Source organism: Malania oleifera, chromosome 3, assembly GCF_029873635.1.
Source record: "Malania oleifera isolate guangnan ecotype guangnan chromosome 3, ASM2987363v1, whole genome shotgun sequence".
NCBI lineage: Eukaryota > Viridiplantae > Streptophyta > Magnoliopsida > Santalales > Ximeniaceae > Malania > Malania oleifera.
The window spans coordinates 18,625,511-18,640,574 of NC_080419.1; the positions used below are offsets into that span (position 1 = coordinate 18,625,511).

Here is a 15,064-nt window from a genome sequence, read left to right on the forward strand (position 1 = left end):
CTGAACTGTTAAGTAAATCTAAGTGGAAGGTTAGAAAAGAAAATGTAAAATTGTGGTATGATAAGTTTCTAGATTCGGGACTTTTGTTTGCAAATTGTCCAAATGGTGCACAATCTCATATCAAATTAAAAGATTTGGTTATCAACAATGCGTGGGATATGGAAAATTTGCAGAGGATTATGGGGTTTAGTAAAGCGGATGAAGTGATGGAAAAGGTGGGAAATCTTAGAAATTCTTCAGACATTCTGTTATGGCTCTCAGAAAAAGATGGTTGCTTTAATACAAAATCCGTATGAGATATTATCAGAGTTAGAACTCCAAAATTTGATTGGACTAAGTGGGTTTGGAACAAATGGTTACCGAAGAAAATTTCTATTTGTATGTGGAAGGCTACTTTTGAGTGCGTGAGTGTTGATGAAAAGGTGAGAAGGGTGGGGCTTTCTCTGGTTTCGACGTGTAATTGTTGTGAGATGAGGCAATCAGAAGATTTGGAGCATGTGTTAAATAAGGAAGATCTTGCTTTTGAGGTTTGAAGGAAGGTTTCGGTGGAGGTAGGTGTTCCTTTTCTTAGGCAACAAAGTTAGAAAGAAAGAGTCTAAATGTGGTTTAATAGGGCTTCTAGGTTCTCTCAACTGGGTTCATTGATGGGTTTGATTCCTTATTTAGTAGTTTGGAGGCTGTGGAGAAGGAGATGTGTAACTAGAATAGGAGGAAAATTAGAGAGTAATACTAATGTGTGGCTTTCCATTAAGTATTGGGTGGGGGTTTTGAGTAGGAACATGACAGAAATGGTTCAGTTAAAGGATGCTGATTTTCGGGTATTGCAGAATCTAGAAGTGCAAATTGTGAATAGAAGAATTAAAACTATGCAAAGTGTGAGATGTCTAAAACCGAGGCAAGGGAGGTTGAAACTAAATTTGAATGGGAGCAGCCTGGGGAACCCAGGGCCGGCAGGTGGCGGTGGCATCCTTAGAGACCATACAGGTTCTTTTATGTTTGGTCAAAATATTTTGGTTCTTGTTCAAATAATGAAGCTGAATTGAGAGCTGTGTTGGAGGGAATAAAAATTAGCAAACATTTGGGTCATACCTATATCGATATTGAATGTGATTCGAATATTGTAGTTAATTGGATTAGAGTCAGGAAGTACTCATTGTGGTATTTGTGGGGATTTTGGGAGCAACTTATTGGTTTATTGGAGGGAGTGAATTTTTCGATAAATCATTCGTATAGAGAAGGGAACAAAGTGGCGGATGTCTTGGCTCGACAAAGTGTTATGGGGAGGAATAGTTTGTTTACAAATAGTAGTCAACTCCCTAGAGTTAGCAATGGTTTGTATAAATTGGAGAAGATGAGTACGACTTATATGAGGTATATTTAGTTGATTTCCTTTTGGTTTTTTGCTTATACTTTTTGCTGTTTATCTTTTGTTTTGTTTTATTGTGTGAGGTTTGTTTTGTAGGTCCTGATTTGTTTCGTTTTGTTTGGACTTGTAATCCGATTTTGGCTGGATGTTGGTGTTATTCTTTGGGAGGTTTTTAACGTTTGTCTTTTGTTATCTCTTATTGATTGTTTTGTAACTACGATATTCTTCCGCCAAAAGTGAGGGGTAATCAATAAATAAATAGAGGTGCCGCCATTCTTTAAAAAAGAAAAAAAGAAAAAAAAGTATGTAATAAATAATTTATTTTTAAAAAAATTCAGTGAAAAAATTTAAAAATTGGAAAATAAAATTAATAATTTTCTTGTATTTTATAATTTATAATTTAAAATTATTAAAATATACCATAAATTCTTACGAAAGACAAAAGTATGATTGAAATAATATGTTATGAGCACGCGCTCACTTCCTCTCCCTCTCCCACCCCAACCTCCGCCCGTCTCTGTGCACTTATGAGTGTGGATCAGTGAGTGAAATGGCGGCGGCGGCGGCGGCGGCGGAGAGCTATGTGGTGGTGCACAACATAGCGAAGAGGCACAACGTGGGCACGTTGGCTCGAAGCGCCTCCGCCTTCGGCGTATCCGAGCTCATACTCGTCGGCCGCAGAGATTTCAACGCCTTCGGCAGCCACGGCTCCGCCTCTCATCTTCCGTTCCGCCATTTCCATTCCCTCCTTGATGCTCGCCTATTTCTCAAGGTCTCTCTCTCTCTCTCTCTCAATCTCAATTTTAGGGTCTCTGGTTCCTCTTCAATTTTAGGGCTCCATAGGACGGATATTAAATCAATGCCTGTCTTGGTTCAGGAGAAAGATTGTGATATATGTGGCGTGGAAATTACTGATGGGGCCGTCGCTGTAAACCAACATCCTTTCAAGAAGAGCACTGCTTTCCTGCTCGGCAACGAGGTACTCATCTCTCGTCCTTCTCTTGGATGGTATTTTAGGCTTATTCTTTCTTGGAAATTTAAAAAAATAATTTAAAAGCAGTCTGCTTGAGGTTACCATGATGTTAATCACTTTCAAAAGCTGATTGGTTTTCACTTTTCACAAAGCAGAAATGCTTCTACAATGCTAACCAGCAATATCTTTGTCTGCGTCAGTGTTTTATATGGCTCAATGAGGCTCGCCTCAAGGTTAGACATCCATAAAACACCTTGAGGATAAGTCTAAAATACAAACTCTCAGAAAAGCTAACACATTATAAGCTGAAGCTTATGCATCCATACTAAAGTCATGTCTTTGGCGCCTCTTTATTTGTGGCTTATGCATTGTGGGGTGTGCTAAGTTAGATTTTGCTAAAAATTTTTAACTTCGTGTTTGTATAAAAAGAATGTCAAAATATGAGTTGATTTATAAAGCTCTTGAACTGCAACTTGTCCAAAATAGTTGTGAATTGTATTCTAGATCTTGAAAATAATTAGAACTTTGTATTGTTATGGCTATTCTTTGTCATTGACTCACCGTATGCATAATAAATTCAAGATAGCAATTTCTAAATGATCAAGTAGTTTACAAATTATATTTGATTTTTTTTTTTACATTTATTTTTGATTTTCTTAAATTTTTTATTTTTTAAAAAACACATATAATTTATTTACATATTTTGTCTAAAAATAAAATTCTCAAAAGGCTTACGCCTCAATTCCTCAAGGCTTACATCTCGCCTTTTAAGGGTCAAAACACCTCATCCTATGCCTTCGTATTTTAAAACATTGGTTAGCATTCGGACTAATTAAATAAATCAAGAGTGTTTTGAATCTCATTGTAGCCACTATCATTAAAATTTTGAAACTAAGCTAAAATCTGTTATCCCAGTTCTTGATAGTGCTGTGTTCCCATATGAGTTTGCCTTTTTACATTCATGTTAAATTCCTTACGTTTGCCCCGCAAGACCCATGTGAGGCACGTCTTTGAATGGAGGAAATAGAGAGCATCTTAAGAATGAATTATTCATCAAATAATATGTTTTATTTATAACTGTATCTTGTAGGGGACTGGCCTTTCGGCTAAAGAATGCGAGATATGTGACTTTTTTGTTTATATACCACAATATGGGTGCGGCACTGCTTCACTGAATGTAACAGTAGCTGCTTCTATTGTTCTACATCATTTTGGAGGTAATTCCTAGACAGGTGCTTGGGTGCGTCATCTACAATTTAGAATTATAGACTGGCTACTTATGAATTTGGATGTACACTGTTATACATGGATATTCTGCATGGTTCAGCATGTTGTTTGATTGTACATCTATGTCATCGTAATTGTCTTCTTTCATCTGACAACCCATGCTTTATGGTCACATTCTCATTGTTGTTGTGAATTGTGACAAGTCTTCTGTACCCATTTCCAAAAATGTGTCGGTGGATCTGGCTTTCTTATCACTTTTTTGGGACTAGAGTTTCCACAAAGTTGTTTTATATTCTTTTCATCAACCAAAATAAGTTAGCTTCTCCTATGCTTTTATCTTATCAAACTGTCTCCTAAATTAGTACCTATTATGTCTGACTTTGTCTTTCATTGGTTGATCATTTCCCTCAATCTTAATAGTTAATACTCTGTTTCGTAGCTAGGATAATGCTCTTTATCAAATTTCCTGGTATGTACATGCCCTGTGCTTCATAATGCCAGCTTTACATGATTACAACACAAGCCATGATGCCATATAATGCAAATATCTGTGCAATCTGTTATTTGGTTTACAAAAATTTCATTTGAACCAATTCTATTCTAAAGTTTGGAGCCAAACAGTTCCAGACATTTTGTTTTCAATAAGCGTGCTGTCACATATAAAGCTATTATTTCAATTTGGCAGTCTAGCGTTTCTGCTTCCCATACTGTGATCTGGACCTAGTATACCTAGAATGGGAGCAGGACCAAGGGCTAAATTTTAAAAATATAATATAGTTGAGGGCTGTAGATGTATAATATATTTCATGTGTACGATGCTGTGATACAGTGTGTGTGTTGTATGTGTGTGCATTACATATATATATGTGTGTGTGTGTGTGTAGAAAACCTGAAAAAGGCCATACTTTATCTGATAAATGATATATATCCTTATGCTAGCAAGTAATAAAGTTTGGCGTGATGGTTAGTTTGGGTTAACTGGGTCATGAGAGTGGTACCCTAGTAACTGCACAAGGCTTTCAAAAATATAGCCTTGAACATTCTATCTACCCAGTAAATTTGCAGATTCAAAGTTCTAATCCATGAATTCTCTATGTTCCTACATAATTCACAGTTTGCCACTCAAATCATTGTTTGTTTTTGTTTTGTTCTGTTATTTTTTATTTGTTGTTTGTTTTGGGGGGTGGGGGGGTGGGGAAAGTGTTAGGGAGTAGTTGGTGGCAGTGATTTGAATTATCTGGACATTCAATAGAGGTGAGTGGCATTCTATGTACCACAGTGATCCAAGTTTCAGTTAATATTGGCTCATATAATTAGTTTTTGTACATATTATGTGTATTTTTGTGTTTAATCCTCTGTCTAATCCTTTTTGTAACTCTCTTCAGTTTGGGCAGGTTTCTCTGAGAGAACTCGTGAAGGAAATAAGTTTATTGTGGCTGCAAGACCTGCAAAACAGTTGAGACGAAATTATTGCACAGAAAGCAGGGAGTCTATTATTGAGGAGCGAAAAGTTAGAAGGGAGAATGCATCTCATGGACTTTTTGATGAGCAGGGAAATGATGATTCCCCTTCTAACCTTCTGGATGCAGTGTTTGCTGAATAGTCATATGGGAGTTAGAGACGCAACTTTCTTCCCCTGATACAAAACCTGTGAACAACCAGGTGCAGAATGGGACCTTGGGTCTGCACATTTGTTGCTGCTCAACTTCTAGCAAGCAGCTTACTTGTGTGCAGCAACTCTCAGTGCTTTTTATTCTGTAGGAAGATGTTGCAAGTCAGCCCATTGAAAATCTATTGTAACTACAATTGTGTAGCTGAGAATATGTAATGTATTAGTGTCATTTTGTTTTCAATAGCATTTGTTGACGGATAGTCATGCCATCGACACACTATTTTCAGTCAGGCCGTTGATATTCTATTTTCTCCTGTTGGAGTACTTACAAGAAATTAATAGATCATTTGTGCTTTTTCCCATGGTATTTTTCCACTCATGTACCAAGTATCATTGTAGATTATTCCATCTTTATCCAAAGTAATTCTTTTAAGATGAAGATTTCAGGTGGTTTATGCTTTCAGGAGTGTTCATGGCTTATCCTCTTAACCTTTTTTTTTTTTTTTCTGTTAATTTTTTGTTTACCTGATTACTAGAGAGCGTGCTTATCCCAAGTTAACACGATTATTGCCGTGACGATGAATTGCCTGTGTTGACTGCTTTGTTCTCAATTTATGTGGAGCAAAAGGTCAAGATTATTGAGAGAAAAATTAATGCATGATTATTGCCATTTCCTTCTCCACCTTTTTGACTTCTCTCACAGTATGTGAGAGGAACCTTTTGAAAAAAAAAAAAAAAAAAAATCCGTAGGCTACAGTGCATTAATATTGGCTTACTCGAAGTCTCATCTGTTACGCAAACCATTATAGGTGAGATTGTCAAAAAATTATGTTATTGGCAGCTCTGAGAAGTCTCTTTTAAAACCATAAGGAAATTGTGAGTTTTGACTTGTAATCAAGGATCATAGTTTCACGGATTAGGGTTGGTGTGGTTTAGGTGTATCTCTTGGACTGGCGCTCAAAAATAATATATGCTACATTTGTCAACTTCTCACCTCAATCCTTGGAGCAGTTGTATCTTCTTTTGTCTTTATACCCCAACTTCTCTGCCTCTAGCCACATTTTCAACCAGAAGCCCCCACCTTACCTGCTATGTTTCTCCACATAGTACATAAAACACCATGTGCTCTCTACTTAAAACTGAAATCTTTCAACTTGCTTTCATACTCATCTCAAACTGGAGAGGTTGAAAGCTGGGGAGCATTGAAACTTCTATGCAACCAACAAAGGTACAAGAAATTTTATGCTCTAGTAAAGTTTGTTTCATGTTTAGTTCACCCAGCAGGAAGTACCGGTTCCTCTGCTCCAGAATCCGGTGGCTGATACGAAGGCGGCCGAAGGCCAAATTTGCCATCAGGAGGTTTAGAAAGCTGAACTTAAAAGGCTGGTTGAAAGAAGCAGGCTGCAAAAGGAGTGCAAGTCATCTTCATGGACAAATGGGTGCTTCTGTTTTGCAGAGGCCTGTTCGAATTGCGACATTCAATGCTGCCATGTTCTCCCTTGCACCTGCTGTCCCTGAGGATCCGAAACCAGTTGTGTTCTGTCCTGAAGTGAAAGATTATATGAAGGTCATGAATACTACTGAAATTGATATTTGGGCAAAGTTTGTGAATGGGATTTCATTAACACATGATAGTTTACTTGGCTCTGTGGAGGTTGAAAGGGAGGGGTTGTCAAGCATGATAACTAGCTGCCGAGACAATAGAACTGATAGAAGCAGGGTTCCAGCGAGGTCACCTCTGTGTTTTCCTTCGAATTTTGAGAGCCTGAGAAGTAGTGGAAGCATTCTGGAAGTGCTCAGAGAGGTGAATGCTGGTATCTTGGCCCTGCAAGACGTGAAAGCTGTGGAAGAGGACGGCATGAAACCCCTCTCTGACTTGGCTGGTGCTTTGGGCATGAATTACGTGTTTGCCGAGAGCTGGGCTCCGGAGTATGGGAATGCTGTCTTGTCAAAATGGCCAATTAAGCGATGGAAGGTTCATAAGATTGTCGATGACGAAGATTTCAGGTGTGCGTGTGTTTTTACCCCTGCTGCTCTGTATACACATTGGGTTTAAATTTCAAAATCTTCCTTTTCAATCCTTCTTTTTCTCTAATCATAAGCTTTCACAAGTTTCCTATGGCGTTCAGCCCATATAACCTGCACTTCTATTGTGTAATTGGGTGTAATGCTGGAGGCAGAAATGTGCTAAAGGTGACAATTGATGTGCCACGGATGGGAGAAATCAACTTCCACTGCACCCAGCTTGATCATCTAGATGAGAACTGGAGGATGAAGCAGGTGAACGCAATAATCAAGTCGAATGATTTTCCCCACATCATGGCAGGGGGGCTTAATTCTCTTGATGGATCCGATTACTCGTCCGAGAGATGGACCAAAATTGCCAAGGTAAAATTGATGCAAAACTTTGGTATTTTATCTAAACAGCGACCACACAAGTTGAGCTGTATGTGATAAATACTCCATTTCTCCAACATTAAGCTGATGATTGTGTTTGCAGTTCTATGAGGAGATAGGAAAGCCAGCACCGAAGGTTCAAGTGATGAAGCTCTTGAAGGATAAAGGGTATGCAGATGCAAAGGACTCTGCCGGAGAATTCGACCTGGGACTTGTCATTGCCGAAGGCCAAAGTATGAGATACTGCATTAACCCATTTGTGTAAAGTAATTTTTTCGTTTGTTTGCTCGACTAATGTGGAACTTTTTAAAAGCAGATGTACAAGGGACATGCAAATACGGGACGAGGGTGGATTACATTTTGGCATCATCGGGCTCGCCATACAAGTTTGTTCCTGGATCATACAGTGTCATTTCTTCAAGAGGTACTTCTGATCACCACATAGTTAAGGCTGAGGTAGTGAGAGTCAAGCAGGGACCTCCTGAGAAGGCCTATAGAAGAGTTGAAAACTCAAACAAAAGGTATAAAACTCCCATTGTTTTTCAGGAGGGTTTTGGCAGATGGACAACTAGAAATAAAACTTCTATGAATTAGAACACATTTATGTAAGTAAATCACTGCTTGTTTTTAGTACGATCACAAGTATGAAGTAGTCGGCGATATTATTTTGAAGTCAATTGATGTAAGCATTTTATGATACATTAGCTTGAAATCCTCTTATCCATATAGATCTGTATGTGTTAACTAAGACTGATTAATCCTATAAATTTGGCTGGGATTGGTTGAGGGTTGGGCTAAAAAGTCAAGCCCAAACTCAGCCGTAGGATAAAAAAAAACTAGGACTGATTAGTCCTATAAATTTGGCTGGGATTGGTTGAGGGTTGGGCGAAAAAGTCAAGCACAAACTCAGCCGTAGGAAAAAAAGAAAAAGAAAAAAAGACTAGGCTCAGCCTGAATTCCGACTTGGTTGATATGTGACATTCCATTGATAAAAATTATTGATGGTAAATTCAAGAATCTTTTGTTAAATGATTATGATTCAAGTTTTGAAGGTTACGACTTTCCGTTTAAGATAATATCTTAATATTTTAGTGAAAAAGGGTAGAGGAGTGAGCTCATTATTTAAGTGGATTAGTTGAGTGTAAAAAGGATATTGGATACTATCGTTTTAAAAAATAATTATGTAGTAGTAGAAAAGATAAAAAAAAAAAAACTAGCCTCATTTCAATCGCAAAATTTTCATTTTTTATTAAAAAAAATCTAATATTATAGAAGATACAAAAGATTATTCTTTTGTGTTCTGACAAACTCAGAATGCCAGAACACAGAATACAACGTTGACCACCATTGATCACAAAGTTGATAAACTCATCCATCATGGCACTCAGATGGATCAATGATTCGGCAACCTTGATTCTAGAATTGAAGCTTTATATGTTGATCTCAAGAGAAGAATTGATAGTCTTGATGCTGAGCTCAGACAATTCATTTCTGCAGGATACTTTGGATCCATGTTTAATGATAAAGAAGCAGAAATCAGAAGGCTCAAAGATCAAGTATCTCAAATTGAATGAGATCATTGTCTAATTCCCTCACCAACCTACATTCTTAAAGCTTTTCCATACACTCCATCATACTCTTTCATTCCTCAGTCACCACCAACTCAATCCTACAAACAGCCAGACTACTCCAAGCATTTCAAATCCACTGCTGAAATCTTTAAGAGACATTCTCTTATTCCATCAGCTCCCATTACTCACAGATCTCCAAATCCGGTTAAACCTTTGTCCCCTGAGCCTGTTGACCAAAAACTCAAGAACCCAAACGTATCACCTGATCAATCTCCATCTTTCCTTGCTGACCCTGTTCCTGAAGTACCCACGGATGACAACAGTGATGTTTCCACTAAAACATTGTCCTCCTCCTCAGATCAAGAGATTACTGATCTCACCAATATGATGATGGCATCTCCCATAGAACCAGGATCATCCAGAACCCAAGAATTCCATGAAGAGACTGACACCACAGTTCCCATTGTGGAAGAATCTTCTGAGGCTACTTCGACTACTCCTCATATGGTTCCCCATCATTAGACCAATGGTTCATGGTTCTCTTTTGATGGATTACCTCCAACTAAGTGGAGAGATCGAATTGGTGAATTCGGTGCATGGATTGACCTCCAACTTTTAAAGCCCGAGAATACTTTAGAATCAGTTCTCGTTGAGTTCACATCCAGATTTACTGGAACTTTAAGAGACTGGTTTCAAAGTCTTGGTGAATACAAACAAGTTACGTTCATTAAATCCCAGATTCCCTCTTTTTCTTTGGGTACACTTTATCGAGAATTCGTCGGAGACCCAGATATTCATGCCAATGAAGTTCGACAAGAATATTTTGAAATGAGATGTTGTTCTTTAAAAAGAAAAGATCTTGATTTTTATTATCAAAGGATGTCCAAGCAATATTATCTTCTTGGTGGATTTCATGATGACAATCTTAGACAAGTTTACATTAATTCTCTGCCAGAAGACATCCAGCCAGATTTACAGAGAAAGATTGCTTCTCTCTCACGACCACTCAAAGAAATCTCATTAGGAGAGATTCATCAAGTAGCACTCACTGCTCTTGAAAAGTTATGTGATACCCATAAATTGTTTTCAAAGATGATCAAACAGAATCATAAGTTCACAAATCAATGCAAGAAGCCCTACTTGCAGATCAAATGCAAAGAAAAGGATTGCATTAGTCCTAAAAAGAAGAAGCATTTTAAAGACTATGGTTCTGACAAGCTTTCCAAAAAAGACCACAGAAAGAAGAAAAAGTTCAGATTCTTCAAAAAGAAAAACCGACGAGGACATGATAAATCTCCTCGATGTTTCATTTGCAAAAAGAAAGGCCACTATGCAAAACAATGCCCGATGAATAGGACAAAATTTGCAAAGCTTGCCCAGCAATTACAGAATGAAGAACTTGATGCAGATGCAGAATCTGTTCTTTCAAAACAAGAAGAAATGATTGAAGAGACTATTCTCGTCCTCAGTGATTCAGAAAATTCTGATTCAGAAGATGATTATCATTCAGATGAAACTCTTCAAATCCAACTAGCCAAGCCTATTCTCTCTTCTCAAGATTCCCAGATAAGTCCTCATGTTCAAATCCAGCTCCTCACTGAGAAATATGGTAAACCCATTCCCGTTGTTGCATTCATTGGTACAGGATCTCATAAGACCATGGTTAATCCAAAAGTTCTACCATCAGATTGTTGGTTTTCCCATACCCAATTCTTTAGAGCCGCAAATGATCAGATTTTTACTACTACCTTGGTTTCGAAAAGGAAAATTGGGATTAAACTCCTTCCTAATTGCATTATTTGGACTCATGTCATCGGTAGTCCACTTCCTCAGAAAGATGTTTTATTAGGATGGGATGTTTATTGTCTTTCAAAATCCTTGAGGATTCTTCCCACTGGAATTAAGTACAAAAGAGAATTCAAACCTTTTACCCAGACAAACAAAATCTATTCTCTTTCGTATTCTCCTCCAAATTTTCGGCCCATTCAAAGCAAACTCCTTAAATTGTGTGCAGAAAGTCATAATCAGTTCATTCATGATCATCCACTCTGGAAAAACCCAGACTTTTTCATCCACATTCCCTTCAAACTCAATGAAGATGTTAGTCTGACCAAGGCTACCCATCCGGGAATGACTCCATCAGACCTTAAGTTTGCTAGAGAAGAATGTTATTCTTTATTAAAGTAAGGTCTCATTGAACCAACCAATTCCTCTTGGGCATGTCAAGCATTTTATGTTGAAAAAAGATCAGAAAAGATCAGAGGAAAAAAGAGATTAGTTATTGACTACAAGCCATTGAATGTGTTCATAAGGGATGATAAGTTCCCCATTCCAAAAGCCAGGACACAATTCATCCATCTTGCAGAAACAAAAATATTTTCGAAGTTTGATCTGAAAGGTGCCTTTTGGCAACTTGGCATTCACCCATATGACAGATACAAGACAGCTTTCTGTATTCCGAATGAACAGTTCCAATGGACTGTCTTGCCCTTCGGCTTAAAGATCGCGCTGTCACTGTTTCAAAAGGCGATGACTAGGATTTTCAATCCTATCCTGCATAGTACCCTGATTTATATTGATGATATATTATTATTCTCAAAAAGTCTTGCAGATCATCATCACCTTCTTGATCATTTCTACCAACTGACATCACATTATGGGATAATGCTGTCAAAAAAGAAAAGCATGATTGGACAAGAAGAAATTGATTTTCTGGGAATGAAAATTTCCCATGGAACCATCTGTCTAGGTCCTCATCTCGCTGAACAATTATTGCAGTTTCCTGATGATAATCTTTCTGTCAAAGAAATACAGCAATTTCTTGGCATCATCAATTACATTAGAGACTTCATCCCGCATGCAAGTCAATTTACTTGCTCCCTGTCACAGCTGTTGAAAAAGAAGCCACCCCCATGGGGCCTTGACCAGACAAAGGCTATCAAATACCTCAAGAAAGCTGCGAAGGATCCACCGCCTCTGACTATTCCATCCACAGGAAATCTTATCCTCCAGTCAGACGCCAGTGATCATTATTGGGGTGCCCTACTGCTTGAAGAAAAGGACAACAAGAGAGCTTATTGTGGACACGCAAGTGGAGAATTCAAAGATTCTCAAAAGCACTATCACACTGTGTTCAAAGAAATAATAGGAGTGAAAAATGGAATTCAGAAATTTGACTTCTACGTCAGATCAAAGCACTTCATAGTTGAAATGGACAATTCATCTTTCCCAAAGATGCTTGAATTCCGGAACAAGATTCTCCCTGATCCATAGATTCTCAGACTGAAAGACTGTTTTTTCATATATGACTTCTCCGTGAAGCATATAAAAGGAGACCACAATGTCCTTGCTGATATGTTATCTCGCCCCCGAAAAACATCCTTTCTCAAAACCAGTCACCGAGCCATTCCATTAATTCTCATGGCCTCATCCTCATCTTCACCACCAGATATTCTCTACCTTGGAGCCTCTACCCAAATACATTTCTCGCCAGAAATACCTCCAGAAACCACTGATGTCTCCAAAATCAAATTCTATGCAAAACCCTTCTATTACCACTATGCTCAGACTATTGGCCATCACCTTACCTTCCCGGCATATCCATTCCTTAATCCTTACGTCATTAAGCCGTCATCCTTTAATACTCATGTACTATGGTATCTATGGTATCTCTCTATTTTGCAGGTACATGCTGTATTCCTCCCTTTCCAAGAGACGTACGCTCATCTTGATGATCCAGCCAATCACAAATCCTTGTTCTGGACTTTCCTCCAGCTGTTCAATCCTCTCTTCACATGGAGAAAGAAGTTGACTACCCTCATGGGTAATCACAACCTCTGGAAGATGGACCCAACTGAAGTAGCCGCTGTACGCAGTATCTTCATACTTCATAGGCTGTATTTTTACAATCCTACCAGGAACCTCCTATGGTCCCAGAATCAAGCCTACGAATGGGATATGCTGTACAAGTTTCCAAGTACATGGCCAACCTACAAATCTTCACTGTTGAATCATCTCTGCGAAATGAATGGCCAACCTACAAATCTTCACTTTTGAATCATCTCTGCGAAATGAATGATTTGAAGTTCTGTACCGAGCTCGTCACAGCCATTCCAGACAAAATTCTTGCTCCTAAGCCACCTGACAAGGACCCTCCTAATCCAGATCCTAAGGATATAGATGATGAAGATAATACATGGAAGCAGAAGACGTACTACCATCCGATCCATGGACAGATCACGGATGAGGACTACGTTATCCTCGACCTTTCGCCATCTCACCGAAGTCCATAATGGCAAGCCACGTCTACTTTATTATCTCTTAAAATCCACAATGGTGGGTCGTTATTGTCTGCTTGTATGATAAGTTTGCTTGTAAGTGAGAGTTAGTTGGCTTAAAGTCAAGAAGTGTTGCATAATTAAAGGTGGTGGGTCACTCTCGCACAAAGACAACTGACAACTTGATAAAGACGACTTAACTGCTGACAACAGACATAATTAAAAGGTGACAGCACATGGGACTTTAAGCCACCACCTTTAATTATGGAACACTTCTTGACTTTAAGCCAACTAACTCTGACTTACAAGAAAACTTATCATACAAGCAGACAATAACGGCCCACCATTGTGGACTTTAAAAGATAATAAAGTAGACGTGGCATGCCATTATGGATTTCGGTGAGATGGCGAAAGGTTGAGGTTGACGTAGTCCTCATCCATTATCTGTCCATGGATCGGATGGTAGTACGTCTTCTGCTTCCATGGATTGTCTTCATCATCTATATCCATAGGATCTGGATCAGGAGGGTCCTTGTCAGGTGGCTTGGGAGCAGGAATTTTGTCTGGAATGGCTGTGACGAGCTCGGTACAGAACTTCAGATCGTTCATTTCGCAGAGATGATTCAACAGTGAAGATTTGTAGCTTGGCCATGTACTTGGAAAATTGTAAAGCTTATCCCATTCGTAGGCTTGATTCTGGGACCATAGGAGGTTCCTGGTAGGATTGTAGAAATACGGCCTATAAAGTATGAAGATACTGCGTACAACGGCTGCTTCAGCTGGGTCCATCTTCCAGAGGTTGTGATTACCCATGAGGGTAGTCAGCTTCTCTCTCTATATGAAGAGAGGATCGAACAGCTGGAAGAAAGTCCAGAACAGGGATTTCTGATTGGCTGGATCATTAAGATGAGCATACGGCTCTTGGAAAGGGAGGAATACAACACGTACCTGCAAAACAGAAAGATACCATAGATACCATAGTACATGAGTATTAAAGGATGACGGCTTGATGACATAAGGATTAAGGAATGGATATGCCGGGAAGGTAAGGTGATGGCCAATAGTCTGAGCATAGCGGTAACAGAAGGGTTTTGCACAGAATTTGATTTTGGAGACATCAGTGGTTTCTGGAGGTATTTCTGGCGGGAAATGTATTTGGGTAGAGGCTCCAAGGTAGAGAATATCTGGTGGTGAAGATGAGGATGAGGCCATGAGAATTAATGGAATGGCTCGGTGAGTGGTTATGAGAAAGGATGTTTTCCGGGGGCGAAATAACGTATCAGCGAGGACATTGTGGTCGCCTTTTATATGCTTCACGGAGAAGTCATATCTGAAAAACCAGTCTTTCAGTCTGAGAATCTGTGGATCAGGGAGAATCTTGTTCCAGAATTCAAGCATCTTTAGGAAAGATGAATTGTCCATTTCAACTATGAAGTGCTTTGATCTGACGTAGAAGTCAAATTTCTGAATTCCATTTTTCACTCCTATTATTTCTTTGAACACAGTGTGATAGTGCTTTTGAGAATCTTTGAATTCTCCACTTGCGTGTCCACAATAAGCTCTCTTGTTGTCCTTTTCTTCAAGCAGTAGGGCACCCCAATAATGATCACTGGCGTCTGACTGGAGGATAAGATTTCCTGT

At 38.8% G+C, this 15,064-nt stretch overlaps 2 protein-coding genes across 2 annotated transcripts; both read left to right on the forward strand.

The window, feature by feature from the left end:
- Positions 1–1,812: 1,812 nt before the first annotated feature.
- Positions 1,813–5,540, forward strand: LOC131150450 (uncharacterized). The gene is made up of 4 exons (XM_058101174.1): positions 1,813–2,138; positions 2,244–2,345; positions 3,430–3,556; positions 4,952–5,540. Exons 1-4 carry the CDS (start codon positions 1,917–1,919, stop codon positions 5,167–5,169), a joined length of 669 nt encoding a protein of 222 aa, XP_057957157.1. The 5' UTR covers positions 1,813–1,916; the 3' UTR covers positions 5,170–5,540.
- An 800-nt stretch (positions 5,541–6,340) lies between these two features.
- LOC131150451 (uncharacterized) lies at positions 6,341–8,301 on the forward strand. The gene is made up of 4 exons (XM_058101175.1): positions 6,341–7,185; positions 7,359–7,566; positions 7,679–7,808; positions 7,892–8,301. The coding sequence occupies exons 1-4, from the start codon at positions 6,392–6,394 to the stop codon at positions 8,167–8,169; spliced, it is 1,410 nt and encodes a 469-aa protein (XP_057957158.1). The 5' UTR covers positions 6,341–6,391; the 3' UTR covers positions 8,170–8,301.
- Positions 8,302–15,064: the final 6,763 nt, after the last annotated feature.